Genomic DNA, 16,752 nt, shown 5'->3' on the forward strand with positions numbered 1-16,752 from the left:
ATGAGTAAATAGCGACCTCTTCGTGTATACCGTATCTCCCTTACCGTCAAGTTTAGTACGAAAAATACATAACTCCCTAGTTTGTCATACCACACGACTGACCTATCACTACTTAGAAAGTGAGATTTTCAAGAAAAAATTGGTGGTAAGTAATATTAAACACTTAATAAACAATATAAAAATGTTAGTGATATGTGTATCTATAAAATATTCCGTTTTAGCATCCTATCTTATGGGAGATACGTAGTATTCGCATTAGTCATATTTAGAGTTATGTCTGTAAAATTTGTAGTTACGCAGTTTACAGATTAGGTCGACGATATGCCAATGACGAAGAAGTTTTTGCAGATAGCTTAAATGGTTTCCAACGAATAATGTCGCGCAAATCAGATATAAGTAGAGAATATATACCTCTCCTAGAAAAAGGTTTCCCTCAGGGAAAGCAATCTACATAGTTGAGAGTACTGCGTTGCCATGATGTAAAATCAAGTAAAAAGTGACGTCACATAATATCAACTATAACAATGTAACATTATAATAATTTTACACCATTTAAACGGTTTTCACCCAGACTATTTTAGGGGCTTAACCGTCTATACCTTGCAATCAGCACTGATGATGGAATTGTTATTCCGAAAACGTCCTGTGATGTATCCCGAAAGGGTCTTTTTATTATAAATATACCTTTTATAGAGAATTTTTAATATCATTTTAAAACTGTTTTCAGATTGGGAGTTTTAAGTTTGGATGGTTCGTGTAAAGTTTTTGATAAAACTGGAGATGGGTACGCTAGAGCTGAGACTGTGTCTGTCATAATCCTGCAGAGGAACAAGGTTGCTAAAAGAAAATATGCGGAGGTGGTTTATGTTAAAACAAACTGCGATGGATATAAGCAGGCAGGGATAACATATCCATCTGGTGAATTACAACGGCAATTGATGAGAGAGGTTTACCATGAATGCGGAATTAATCCAGCTGATCTGAGTTTCGTCGAAGCTCACGGAACAGGTAAGTTTGACCACTAATATTCCACTAATTCCACTAACAGCAAGCCCTTATCCCTTGCCGTTCTGATCCTCCATAAGCCCATTAGTCACAAGCTTATTCCAGACCAAGCCGTAGATTCCTTAGAATTTTAGACTATTGCGTTAGCCTTTGTATTTTCCTATTCACCCGGCCAAAGCTCTAACCTCGAACGTAAATCTACTAGATTTGTCGATCGAGCGCCTCTTACCGCTTGGCCATCTGACCGACAATCAATCAAATTAATTATTCTTCTTCTTCTCTTCTTATACTAGTTGTAGATCTGTCGATCTGTTAATTCCGACGTTGAAGTATTTCTTGAGAGGTAGACTGCCAGCTATCTCTCCATATTTTTGGTGGTCTCCCCAGTAAACGCTTGCCAGGTGGTTTTCCTTCTAGAGCAGCGATTCCCTAACTGTGGTACGCGTACCACCAGTGGTACGCGACGATTATTAAGGTGGTACGCAAGCAGCCATAGGACATATTATTAGCTCAGTAAAATTTACTGAGCTAATAACCCCACGGAGCGTGGGGGCATCGCGTCTAGTTTGCATTAAGCTCCGCCTATTTTGCTGGCCAGGGCATCTTTCGGCGACGCGAGTCAAACAGTGACAAAACTATCGAGCGTCCGCACGCACGTCCAACCAGCTAGCATTCGTCAAATTACCTATCTAATTTGTTTTAAGTCAAGTTTAATATATTTGAATTAACATGGATAAGTGGCTTAGTAGTGTAAAAAGACCTTGTGCTCAAAATAATGTACCACCAAGTTCATCTCAAGAATTAAATTGTGCAGTGATTCAAGATGATGTTAAAAATTCTTTACCATCGAGTTCCACTTCGGAGCCAGATTGTGCGGTAAGTCAAGAAGATAAAATACCTACTAAAATTCGAAAAATTACTAGAAAATATGACCCAGAATACATAAATATTGGATTTACGGTGACGGATATAAATAATTAGCCACGCCCTCGGTGTGTCATCTGCTTTGAAATTTTATCAAATCAAAGTATGAAACCCTCATTACTGAATCGTCATTTTAACACAAAACATTCTACATTAGTAAGCAAACCGAAGGATTTTTTCACCCGAAAATTAACAGAAATGAAAATCACTAAGAAAGTCATGTCTTCATTTACTGGTAGTACCGAAAAATCAGTAGAGGCATCATTCTTAGTTAGCCTAAGAATTGCAAAGTCAGGAAAAGCTCACACAATTGGCGAAGAGTTTTTGTTACCTGCAGCAAAAGATATGGTTACCTGTATGTTGGGTGAGGCGTCAGCTAAAAAGCTAGAACTGATATCACTGTTTAATAATACCGTTCAACGTAGGATCGACAGTATGGCATCAAATGTTAAAAATAAAGTCATCAATCATGTAAAAAGTAGCGATTTCTTTTCGATACAACTTGATGAGAGTACAAATGTAACGAACTATGCTCAACTTATGGTTTGCGTGCGGTATATACATGAAAATAAAACAATTAAGGAAGATTATTTATTCTGTGAGCCGTTATAAACACGAACTACCGCGGATGAAATTTTCAACAAACTGGATGAATTCTTTGCTGAAAATGGACTTGACTGGATGAATTGCGTTCGCTTCTGCTCTGATGGCGCTCGAGCTATGACAGGTAGATTCGGAGGTGTAGCCACAAAAGTAAAATATGTTGCTAAGAATTGTACTTTTATGCATTGCAGTATACACAGACAAGCGTTAGCAGTAAAACGAATGCCCGAACAATTTAAAAATGTTCTCCAAGATGCAATCAAGGTGGTAAATTTTATTAAATCTCGGGCACTTAACTCTCGTTTATTTTCAAACTTGTGTTCCGAAATGGGCAGTAATCATATTCAGTTGCTGCTACATACAGAGGTTAGATGGCTTTCGCGAGGCAAAATGCTGAACAGATTATTCCAGTTACGTTCTGAGGTGCAGCTGTTCCTGATGGGGACTGATTTTGAATTACGCAATCGACTGACAGACGAACACTGGCTTATATCATTGGCTTACTTATCAGACATTTTCAATCGCATCAACGACTTAAATCTATGTTTGCAAGGTAGATCTACAAATAGATTTTCAGTAAATGACAAAATAAAAGCATTTATCAAGAAATTTCAAATGATTGAAAAGAGCGTGTCGAATGAGAACCTAGCATCTTTTCCTAATTTAGAAAATTTTATAACTGAAAATGAACTTACAGTGAGTGAAATTGTGATCAATAACATCAAAAATCACAGCCAAATGATCGTTGAAATATTTGAAGAATATTTTAAAGAAGATTATTCGGAGTTCAATTGGATAAGGAACCCATTCGTTTCGGATCTGGATAGTGTTTGTGAAAATTTAAGTGTAAATGAAAAGGAATCTCTGATAGAGTTATCTTGCGATGGAGCTTTGCAAGTGGAATTCATCAAAGAAGAGCTGTGTGAATTTTGGCTAAAAGTTAAAAATGAATATCCATCACTGTCCAGAAAAGCATTACTGTTTCTAATTCCATTTACAACCACATATCTCTGTGAGAGCGGATTTTCTGCTATGTTGATAATAAAAAATAAATATCGTAACAAGCTTAACATAGACACTAATTTGCGCCTGAAATTAAGTACAACTGAGCCAGATATTTCCTCTCTTCTCTCGAACATGCAGCATCATTTTTCGCACTGAGTATATTGTATTTTTTCCTATAATTAATAAATAATAATGTTGTCATAAACAGTTGTTGCAGTTTTTATTACTTTACCATTTTCAAGGTTTTTTAAAGATTACCACAGTTCAGTGGTACGCTACTAATTTATAATTTCGTGTGTGGTACGCGAGATTAAAAGTTTGGGAACCACTGTTCTAGAGCAATTCTTGGTAGTCTGTGCTCCTCCATTCTTTTTACATGACTGAACCATTCTCTTCGTCTTTGCCTGCCCCATCTAACTACATCTTGCACGCCACATTATTCCCTGATGATGTTGTTTCGTATTCTATCTCTTCTTGTCTTCTCTGATATTGCTCTTAGTGTCTTCATTTCGGCTATTCGTAGCATGCTTTTGGTTTTATTGGTGTCTTCTCTTGATTCAATGCCATAGGTCATAGCAGGTCTGATGCAAGTTTTATAAATTCTATCTTTGCTATCCATTCTCATATATGGGATATTCCAGACCACATTTGTTAATTTGTCCTCTTAGGTCTCTGGCTGGGTCATGATAACTTGATAACTCTACACCTAGATATTTAAACTGGTTTAGCTGTTTTATGGGTTTCCCCTCTACCACGAGCTTCCATCTAATTGGGTCTTTCGCAATGGTAATGCATTTTGTTTTCTGCATGGATATGTTGAGTCGTCGGCATGCTTGATATAATCGATAAAGTTGTCTTTGTAGGTCATCCTCGACATCTGCAATTAGGGCTGCATCATCCGCATAGCACACTATACTGATTCTACTCTGGCCGAGTCTGTATCCTAGTTGAAGCGATTCCACATCTTATATTATTTCATCCATTAGCATATTGAATAGAAATGGAATGAGGCTGTCTCCCTGCCTGATTCCTCCTGGTGTTGATATGTTGGCCGTAGTGGTGCCGTTTGTTTTAATTTTTGTTCGTGTTGTTATTGTTCATTTGTTTTATGACTTCAACAATGTTTGCCGGTAACCTTTTTTGCTTAATTTTCTTTATTATATCGTTAAGTCTGACTCTGTCAAATGCTTTCGTTAGATCTGTGAAGCAAATATATGCAGGTTTGGTATATTCTATCGACTTCTCTTTCGCTTGTTTCATGACAAATATTGCGTCCGTCGTCGACCTTTTTTTTCTGAATCCTTGCTGTTCTTCTCTGTTCTTTATCTGTAATTCCAATTTATCCTTGATAGTCCATGTGGTGAGACCGCTCCCGTCTGAAAAAATTTCTAATTCGGTTTCTTTGTGGATTTCTATTCAAAAATGTCCCCTTTAACCAAATCTGAAGGGTGCCGGGCGGAATTTTTGGGCAGAAATTGTTTAAACAATATTTTTAAACAAATACAAAAGGTCACATTTTTTTGACCCCAAGAACATTTTTTTTAGATTTTTTGGGTCATTCTAAACAATAAAGGTATATTGTGATTTTTTTTCAAAAGTTGATAGTTTTCGAGTTATAGGCGATTTAAAATCTGAAAAATGCGAAAATACGCATTTTGAAGGCTTAAAAACTCATTTAAATTAGTATTTTTGAGGTTACCAAGTACTTGAGTTGTAGCTTAAACATTCATTTTCAAGATTCTGCAGACTGATCGGGTATATCTTCAATTTTTACCGTTGTTATTTAATTGTTAATTATGCGTGTCCATCCGATTTTTTTGCCGGTGCGGCGCGCACTTTTTCCAAAAATCTCCTATTTTCCTCCGAAAAATATATTTTTTAGATTTTTTGGAATATTCTAAATAAAATAGGTTTCTTGTCATTTTTCTCAAAAGTTAATAGTTTTAAAGTTATAAGCGATTTAAAATCCGAAAATGCGCTTTAAATAGCTTATAACTTTAAAACCATAAACTTTTGAGAAAAATGCCAAGAAACCTATTTTATTTATAATGTCCCGAAAAATCTAAAAAATATATTTTTCGGAGGAATATATGAGATTTTTGGAAATAGTGCGCGCCGCACCGGCAAAAAAATCGGATAAACACGCATAATTAACAATTAAATAAAATCGGTGTAAATTTAAGTTAGATCCGATCAGTCTACAGAATCTTGAAAATGAATGTTTAAACTACAACTCAACTACTTGGCACCCTTAAAAATACTAATTTAAATAGGAGTTTTAAAGCCTTGAAAATGCGTATTTTCGCATTTTTCAGATTTTAAATCGCCTATAACTCGAAAACTATCAATTTTTGAGAAAAATCACAAGATACCTTTCTTGTTTAGAATGACCCAAAAAAAACCTAAAAAATTCTTCGGGTCAAAAAAGGTGATCTTTTGTATTTGTTTAAAAAAATTGTTTAAACAATTTCTGCCCAAAAATTCCGCCCGGCACCCTTCAGATTTGTTTAAAAGAGATATTTTTGAATAGGAATCCACAAAGAAACCGAATCAGAAATTTTTTCAGACGGATGAGTATGCCTGTGAATAACTTAATTGTCGTATTTCAGAGAGTTATTCCTCTGTAGTTGTCCGGACATGATCTTTGTCCTTTCTTAAAAATCGGCATTGTGATACTGGTGTGCAGTGGCGTGCTGGAACTTGTCAAGCGGCCCGGTGATTTTATATAAAGGCGGCCTCCCATTCTCATTTTACCTTCTATTATAAGGATGTTTTACTCGTTATTTATAAAATCAAATAAACAAAAATATAAATGATTTTGAAATCAAACATACAACTTTGAATTCAATGATTTTTTTTTTTAATTTGCTATATTTTTTTATTTAAGAATAAGCAATCTTACAAATAGTAAATGACATGTATGACAATATTGTATGTAGTAAGGCAGAAATCATAATTTCCTGAAAAAATATAATATGAATTTGATGTAATTAAGATAAAAGTAAAATAAAATTTTGAGAATTTTTCAGTTATGTGTTAAGTTGGAGTTTAGTAAATCAATTATACAAGAGAGTACAAATACAAGTACAGTGCAAATACACTAGGAAAAATTAAAGAATACCCATGAACGAACATATAAAACACGCTGTATTTTCCTGTCACCGTGGCACACAAAAAGTTGGACAGCGCAAGTACATGTAATAATTATGGTTACATGTACTTGCACTGAACAATTTTCTTTGTGACACGGTGACAGGAAAATACAGCGTGTTTTATATGTTCGGTCATGGGTATTCTTTCATTTTCCGACTGTACTTTCATTTAACAATATTTAAAATGTTAATACAATACAATAATCTAAACATTATTTTATAATTTCCGCATTAAAGTAAATTTTTGAGCAAATTCGTAGATTATTTCATCATTTTTAAGCTCATTCAAAGCTTCTTTTTTCTATAGCCATTAGCATACATGTTTCCAAGCGATCTTGTGTTAAAGTACTTCTTAACCGATTTTTTTATGTATTTGAACGTTGAAAAGCTTCTTTCGCAAGATACTTATGTCACTGAAAAAGTTAATAAATGCTTATAATATACTATTTAAATTTGGATAAGCACACTGAAGCAAAACAGCGTTATAGTAAGCTATACAATCTTTACACTTTTTAGTGCCACATGGAGGTGAAGTTTTCACGATATCAACAACATTGTCATTTGTTACTTTATGTTCATTATCACTTAGATTAATAATCCTTTATATTTTCTGTAGACTGAACATATTCATCATTAACTCGATCTTCTATAATTTCAGTATTTTGCAAAATCCTATTTTTTAATACAATCGATTTATCAGCAAAATCCACGAATTCTTCTATAATTGCAGTCCCAAGTCCCAGATATGGTAGGATAACAATTTCTGAATTTTTCAGTAAATGATTTAAATGCCGGTAAAGGTATACCATTTTTTATTGTATCAAAATTTCTAGGATGTAGAGTGATTATATCATCATAAAACGATTTGTCTTGATCAAATCGTTTTTTGATACTTCCAATAATTCGGTCAAAATTGTGCAAAACGTTTTTCCATTTTTTATTCTGCACAGTAGGTACATACATCATACATGTTTGAAGAAAATTGAACAACCATAAATATACTTGTAGGCATGAAAATAAATATTATCTGTAGCAATCTATTTATGTATATAGTCTTATTCAATGATCTACTTAACTTGTATTTTACAATTAAAAAAAATTTAATTTTTTTGAAATGTTTTTTAATAGATGCTATTAACCAAATTAGCATTCGATTAAAAATTTAAAAAATATTTTTTTAGTTATATCTAAAATTTTTTGTGACCTCTTTGACCGGCCTCAAGAGGCCGCGGCCTCTCGGTGATTGCACCGATTCATTTATATGACCAGCACGCCACTGCTGGTGTGCCAATCTTGTGGTATCTCTGCTCTGTAAGATTTTGTTAAACAATGTTGTGAGACAATTAGTGAGTTTCTGACCGCCGTATTTCAGCAGTTCAAATTAATTAAACTAGTATAATCATTGTCAAAATTTCATATAATTGATTTCTTTTACTAAAGGAGTCTTATGGAAATGCGTTAATCAATAGAGTTTGATCAGAGCTGTTTCGGGTTGACCGTTTTGGACTGTAATTTTCAGCATCACGACGGATTTGCTTGTACCGGGTGTCCCTATAAGAATGGCCCTCGGCCATATCTCAGGATCCGTTTATAGTACAGCTTTGAGAAAAAAATATTTATAACAAAAGTGGCCTCAGGAAAGGCCTGGAAATTATTTTCATAATTGTAGGTCCACCGCTAGAGGGCGTAATTGAATATCAAAAATTAAAAAACCAAAATTTTACAAAATTTACCTAATGAAAGGCCACTGGAAATCCAATCATCGTATTCCTCATAAAATTCTGCGTATATTTGATTTCACAAGTCTAAGTCTACCTTTGCAAATAAGAGGTGGGGGTGAGTGGGAACCTTCTTATGCAAAAATGGCTGTAAGTCCGGTTCTGCTAAATCGAATTTTGCGTACTTGGTCTTGTTGAAAACAGCTCTTTTCGTCAATGTAGAGTCTTATTTTCGAAATAGCCTAACAAGTAATATGCCAGCTAGTAGGCGTTATTTAATTATTTTCGGAAATCTAGTTTTCTTTGGAGAATATTAAAGACAAGTATGCATTTTTAATCCTGTATTACAAAATAAGACAAAATTAGCAACATAATACCGAAAACCACATGTCGATACCTTTTTTCCATCTCGAGATATCTTAAGAAATGTGTGAATTATAAACACCTGTTAATGTCACCGGTAAACGAAGTTAAGGAAAAGTAGTGTGCTATGGAAAAAACAAAGAAAGATTTTCCAGATGTAAACGTATAATTAATTAAAACAACGATAAAACAAACAACACTATAAAATATAACAAGAAATAAAAGCAACTACTTACTTATTGACGACCTAACTGTTCAAATTGTTGCCCATCATTTTCGATTCAAGCATTTACTATTTCAAGAGTAGATCGAACAGCAGTCTTAATCTCTGCTTTCGCAATGCTTTGAATGGCGTTTCGTATTCTCTAGATTCTAGATCATGTTTTCTTGAGTAGTGGGCCTAGCGGCAAAAACAAGGTCTTTAATCCGTCCCCATAAATGAAAGTCTAAAACAGTAGTTAAATCTGTTGCTATTCAATCTACTCTTGAAAGAGTAAATGCTTGAATCGAAAATGTTTTGCAACAATTTGAATATTTAGGCAGTCACTAAGACTAAGTAAGTAGTTGCTTTTATTTCTTTGTTATATTTTATAGTGTTGTTTGTCATATTGTTGTTTTAATTAATTATATACGTTTACATCTGGAAAATGTTTATTTGTTTTTTCCATAGCACACTACTTTTCCTTAACCTCGTTTACCGGTGACAGTAACAGGTGTTATGTATTATGTTGATAATTTGGTCTAATTTTGTAATTCAGGATTAAAAATGCATACCCGTATTTAATATCTTCCAAAGAAAACTAGATTTCTGAAAATAATTAAATAACGCCTCCTAGCTTGCCTATTACTTATTAGGCTATTTCGAAAATAAGACACTCACATTGATGAAAAAGAGCTGTTTTCAACAAGACCAAGTATGCAAAATTCGATTTAGCAGAGCCGGACTTACAGCCATTTTTTATAAGAAGGTTCCCACTCACCCCCACCTCTTATTTGCAAAGGTAGACTTAGACTTGTGAAATCAAATATACGCAGAATTTTATGAGGAATACGATGATTGGATTTTCAGTACCCTTTCATTAGGTAAATTTTGTAAAATTTTGATTCTTTAATTTTTGATATTGAATTACGCTCTCTAGCGGTGGACCTACAATTATGAAAATAATTTCCAGGCCTTCCCCGACGCAACTTTTGTTATAAATATTTTTTTCTCAAAGCTGTACTATAAACGGTTCATGAGATATGGCCGAGAGCCATTCTTATTGGGACACCCGGTACATTTATATTTAGGTTCTACTTATCCTACCCTTCAAAGTTGGACTTGTGCCATTGGTTGCTTTTACTTCCCCTTCTCGGGTGTGAAAAAAGACACAACGGCACAAGTCTAACTTTGAAGTCTACATAGAAGTCTAAGTCTCTGAAGTCTAAGTAGAACCTACATAAATCCAAATGTTCATGCAATTCAGTGGTAACATGTTTTCATAATGACCTAGTTTATTAGTTTATACAATATTAAGTTTAATTGTATTTAAATGTATTTTAGGAACTTTTGTTGGTGATCCAGAAGAATGTGGAGCAATTGATGATGTCCTTGCCAAATGTAGAAATGAACCCCTCCTTGTTGGTTCGGTTAAATCAAACATCGGACATTCTGAACCGGCTTCTGGTTTATGCTCAGTAACAAAAGTAAGTTTTAAAAACATTGTTTTCAGTGTTTTCATACTGTTACACTAAGTAAATAACACTGCAGAACAGGAAATTTGATGCATTTATGTATACGATACTTTTCTTAAATAACACAAGGTTGTTGATTTCGAATACGAATTTTCAGCCCATCGGACACACCTGCTTTGGTCTTCATATTATGAAGAAGTGCTTCTGCACAGGTGCTCTGATGAGAATAAGTTTTAGTAGGCATCCTATTCTGTAATCAAATCTGCCCTTAATTAACTTAATTTTATGTTACAATATTTTATTTTAGTCTAGGCGCCAGAGGGGTCACCGTGTCCTTTTCAATTCTGATGGACAAACTCAACGGTTTCTTATGGATTTTTGGCTGCTGATTACGAATTTCGAGGGTGGATTTCGATCCGAGTGGTCAAAAAATTGTTATAAACAATTTAATTGTTTATAAGGCTCGGGCTCATAAACTAAAAGAGCTAGAAAAAAAAAAGAATGTGTGTGTACTTTGTACGCACGTAAGAAGTTATACTTCTATTATATGATTTCAACGAAATTAATATACTTTAAACAGTTTATTTATATTTTATTTAAATATTAAACTAATTTTAGTACTTACTACTTCTCAAAATTTTTTATTAAAACAGTGCCAAAAATTAAAATAATAAAAGAATAAAACACACACAAACAAACACATTGAAAAATTCCACAAATGATTTCTGAACAATGTAGGAAAAAATTTTAACTAAATACGTATTTTCTGGAAAAAAGATTATATAATAAACTTACAAACATAATATGTATAAAAAAAATAAAAAAAAAAGTTTTCATTGGGTTCGAACCCACTTATCAGCGCAGTTAGTATTGAAATTCATTCACCTTAAACTTTTACCCACGGAGACCATGTGTCATCATGTGCGAAGATCAACTAACTAAACGGATTAAACTTTTGACGGTTCTGAATTGAACCGATTTATTTTGATTTGAAATTGAAATTATTTAGAATTGAAAGAAATATTAGAATACAACAAAACATAGAGTAAGAAAACAATAGATTAGGTGAATATTGATAGAAATTTTGATGGTAATCAAATTATGTAAATCAAAGCATTACATACTATTTTAGTAGGTTCTTTTTATATTTTCCAAATAGGTAGATCCTACCTATGAAATTTTTTATTAGGATACTGAATCATTTACAATTATTACGTACCTGTCGCTTTTAAAAACAATTTAAAAAGTCACTACAATATTATAAACTTGCATTTTTCTCTGCCATCACAACAATAAAAACTAATATACAAAACATTAATTTGTTTATCCAAAATCTCCACATTGAACAATTATTGACAGATGATTTCATCCCAATCAGATCCCGTATAACGTTTATACGATACTGTTTGTGTGCGCATGCGCGCAGAATTATGAAATTTTACTCTCAATCGCGCCTAAAGAAGCATAACTTCAAGAATGTTTCAAATAAAATTTGTTCCTTAATAAAAAACGAATAAAAAAGTTTAGTAAACTTAAATTTAACAATTAGTGTAGCACAATTAATTTTATGAAACAGCCCCACGCATGGAAGCCATTTTATGAAACACGACAAAGAATGGAAGTCATATGGGGCCATTTTAATGTAAGACAAAAGATAGCCCCTGTTGTTTTATGAAACATGACTAATTAAGAATTGGACAAAATTCGTGCTACATAATTTATTAAGTACCTCGGTTGCTACTGTCTCAGAGATTTTAGGGAGTGGATTCTTTAATAGATGTTATGATATATTCTTATTAGCTTAGAAAAATTAGAAAGATAGAAAAATCGAAATAAGGATGTGAAATAAAAAATAAAGAAAAAAAATAAAATATTGGGCGCCACTGGTTACTAAGGAACCAGAATTTATACAAAAAAAATAGAAATAAAACAAAGAAAGATAACTTAAAATAAAACAAAGAAACATAGTCAAATAAAATGATATACATAATATACAAAATGTTATAATGTAACTTACCTTATTTATTCAGAATTATATACTCAGTCAATTTTTAATGTTCTTACGATTCAAGAGAGAAGGGAAGAAAATAAATTATATGTTGAAAATCAAACATTATTTATTAAAAACAAAAAAATTAATCTCTGATCTCTCTGTTATAATTAGAGACCAGATTACCAATTAATCAAAGATGAAACGAACAGTTTTACAAATATAAAAATTATACCTTAACAATTAGTGTCCTGGCTTCTTCCTCGTAGCTTGATTGGAAAGTCCAAGGCGCTATTGCACTCGCGAAACACTTACTTCACTGTCGTTAATTACAGCAAACAGCAAACAGTACATTGTTTATAAACAAACATTATTATAGAAAAATTCAGCTTTCACTTGAAGATAAATAGTTTAAAAGTTCGTTAAACTGGATCAAATTTACTTTTACTCGAATAAAATTATTTAGTTAGACTCAAACATGATTATTGAAAGTTCATTAACTTTGACCAAAATAAAATATGTGAGCATACTACATGTTCTAACTGCACTGTTAAACATAGCAATGAGAAAATTGAAACTCTTCTCTCCTACTTCTGGTTCTGACTGCTTAAAAGAAATTAGTGGATACCAAAATTGGTATAAAATGATAACGACGATTTGCTTAGAAACAGCGGGAAAATCGCCGGAGTTCACGATACACCATCACATTCACCGGGCTGGAATTAACCTAGCCGGCTGGGAAACTGGAAAACTACATTCCGAAACACTTAATGGAACCAAACTCCATGACGATGGCCCTGGTGGAACTCAACTGAACATGATGACGGCTTCTACTGAACTCAACTGAACATGATGATAGCCTATACGGAACTGATCTCTAGGACCGCTAACTCGATCCTTCTAAAACTTGGGTTCCTCTCCCAAAAAAAGGTGACTTCTCACTTAGACCAATAGGAATCATACCAGATATTTCTCTACCAATCAAATGGTCAGAAAAACTCTCAAGACATCCCTCGAACGCCATGATGGTTTTACCCTCAACCAATTACAATTACTTAAACTTCGCAATAACAAAATCCCTCGAGTTTACACGAAATGCGATGACTCATACAATATTACAGTTAGTTTTGAGAACCAATATTACTAAAGGCATCGGCTTATTTTAGGTTGAGCCTTCCGGTTGCAATACACCCTCAATAAATTTGTGTCTGAGAAAGTCATAAAAATCTTTTCATCTTCTAGACTGCAACAGCCTAACAGCATAGCAGGGGTTCTTCCTGTAGCTATTTGGATATACCGACGAACATATAACCGACAAACCAAAACTGTAAATATCATAAAACCTTTTAATACTCTGAGTCCCTACTTAACGTGGAACCTCTTTGAAAAATATTCCGTTTACAATTTTGTAGGATATAAACAATTTGGGTCACCTTTGTACACCAAATTTCAAAGAATCGCAAAAACCGAAATAAACATCCAAATCCCGTGAGAATTGAAAAACGACATACTCTGCCTATGCGGAAGATCGATATACAGGGCGTAGCTAAAGTATTACTGTGTCGGAATTTCAAATATTTAGACGGAGGACTTTCAGCGTGTTTCATTAGAACTTAAGATATTGTAAAATTAGTGCACAATTCAAATTGCAAATTGCAAAATAAGTATTTTTCGAAGCTTTATCGATCGAACTCGACTTCTACGCATGCAAATGAGCCTTAGAAGGTCTCATTTTTAAGCTTAGTTAATATGCTTCGAAACAAATTAAAGTATAAATAGATGAAGTTAATTTTCAATCCTAATAGCAAAATTAATAATATTGAAAATATTAAAAATATTACTAAAAGATTTTTAAATTGAAAACTTATTGGTACATTTCCCTGGTGACACCTCCAAGGCTTCTACAATTTGCAAGCCAAATGGATGCTGCAGTGAAGACAAAGGGAAGGAATTCTACACTATGCAATTCACATTCCCCGTCTGCAGCTCGGTAAAGTTCCAACGGAAAATGCACCTGGTTACTCTACGGAGTAATACGACTATAAAATAAAAATGTATACCATTTTTATTCAGTTGCAATGCGAAGGCAAAACAATCTTACTTTTCAATTAGAATACGGAGCTCAGTCCAGTCCTCTGAATCGCGATTTTCGGCTCTTATTGGAGCCTCATCGGAAAGAACGAAGGCACTGTTCTCCATACCCCAATTGAGTAGCGTCGAGAGTTTTTCCCACCCATTGCAACCAAAGTGAAGGTATTAGGTGACTAGCGTCATCTGGCAATTTAAAGATGAAGTTAGTTTTCAATCCTAATATTTTCAATAATTTTCAATATTATTAATTTTGCTATTAGGATTGAAAACTAACTTCATCTTTCAATTGCCAGATGACGCTAGTCACCTAATACCTTCGGTTGCAATGGGTGGGAAAAACTCTCGACGCTAGTCAATTGGGGTATGGAGAACAGTGCCTACGTTCTTTCCGATGAGGCTCCAATAAGAGCCGAAAATCGCGATTCAGAGGACTGGACTGAGCTCCGTATTCTAATTGAAAAGTAAGATTGTTTTGCCTCCGCATTGCAACTGAATAAAAATGGTATACATTTTTATTTTATAGTCGTATTACTCCGTAGAGTAACCAGGTGCATTTTCCGTTGGAACTTTACCGAGCTGCAGACGGGGGATGTTAATTGCATAGTGTAGAATTCCTTCCCTTTGTCTTCACTGCAGCATCCATTTGGCTTGCAAATTGTAGAAGCATTGGAGGTGTCACCAGGGAAATGTACCAATAAGTTTTCAATTTAAAAATCTTTTAGTAATATTTTTAATATTTTCAATATTATTAATTTTGCTATTAGGATTGAAAACTAACTTCATCTTTCAATTGCCAGATGACGCTAGTCACCTAATACCTTCACTTCGGTTGCAATGGGTGGGAAAAACTCTCGACGCTAGTCAATTGGGGTATGGAGAACAGTGCCTACGTTCTTTCCGATGAGGCTCCAATAAGAGCCGAAAATCGCGATTCAGAGGACTGGACTGAGCTCCGTATTCTAATTGAAAAGTAAGATTGTTTTGCCTTCGCATTGCAACTGAATAAAAATGGTATACATTTTTATTTTAAAGTATAAATGTGTATAGCTCAAATTTTCTTGAAACCCTTATAAACAAATTAATGTACAATTTAAAAAAAAATTTAACTTCAAACAGGTATAACTTAAAAAAAATAAAGATAAAGTAATTTAGCAAACATTGTTTGGAAGCCGGATAATTAAGCTTTAGAACGAGACCTTCTAAGGCTCATTTGCATGCGTAGAAGCCGAGTTACGATCGATAAAGAGCTGAAAAATACTTATTCTGCAATTTGCAATTTGCATTGTGCACTAATTTTACAATATCTTGAGTTCTAATTGTTGGATTTAAGTTTAGTAAACTTTTTTTTATTTTTTTTTTATTATGGAACAAATTTTATTTGAAACATTTTTTTTCTACGGCCGTGCTAAATCAGCCACTTTCCCGCATGCATTTCGTTTCCGAAAGTTGCACTTTTCCGCACGGCATGCCGCATGCCGCGGCATGCGGGAAAGTAGAATACCTTGTAATATGGCATTATAATATATTATAATACATGCAATAAACTAATATTTAGATATTATTTACTAATTTGTTTCGAATGTATTTCATTGTGTTCATGTTTTAATAAAATTAACGCAATAATTCGATGAAATAAAAATTATTTTGACATAATATTTGAAAGTCAAATCAGTAGACAATTACAATGGTTTTGAATCGTCGTCATGGAAACCAATATCGTCGTCGTGGTATCCCATTATATTTAAAGTTTGGTTTTGACAACCTTGTCAAAGAATTAATTTGTGTATTTTCATTCCTAAATAAAAATTGATATTATGACTATTGTTTGTGGCTTTTTTCCAAACGTACGGCCCTAGAAAAAATATTGTTCCTAACTCATGCGAAAAGTGTCTTCCCCGCACTCAACTGCTTGCCCGAACTCCGCTATCGCGTCGTTCGGGTCAACGGCAGTCTCGTGCGTGAAAGTATCACTTTCCGCACTAGTTAGGAAAAAAAAAGAATGTGTGTGTACTTTGTACGCACGTAAGAAGTTATACTTCTATTATATGATTTCAACGAAATCAATATACTTTAAACAGTTTCTCTACTACTTTCCAAAAATTTTTATTAAAACAATACCAAAAATTAAAAAAATAAAAGAATAAAACACACACAAACACATTGAAAAATGCCACAAATGATTTCTGAACAATAATTGTTGCCAAAAATTTTAATTAAATACGTATTT

General features: G+C 33.6%; 1 protein-coding gene across 1 annotated transcript in view; it reads left to right on the forward strand.

Annotated features, from left to right (window-relative positions):
- LOC114329820 (fatty acid synthase-like) overlaps positions 1-16,752 on the forward strand; it is a 164,881-nt gene that overhangs the window by 54,262 nt on the left and 93,867 nt on the right. The window contains exons 6-7 of the mRNA XM_050646366.1: positions 728-1,008; positions 10,314-10,456. Of these exons, the coding sequence (XP_050502323.1) occupies positions 728-1,008; positions 10,314-10,456 (424 nt within the window). The remainder of the gene's footprint in view (positions 1-727; positions 1,009-10,313; positions 10,457-16,752) is intronic.

The sequence above is a fragment of the Diabrotica virgifera genome, chromosome 3, assembly GCF_917563875.1.
Source record: "Diabrotica virgifera virgifera chromosome 3, PGI_DIABVI_V3a".
Lineage (NCBI taxonomy): Eukaryota > Metazoa > Arthropoda > Insecta > Coleoptera > Chrysomelidae > Diabrotica > Diabrotica virgifera.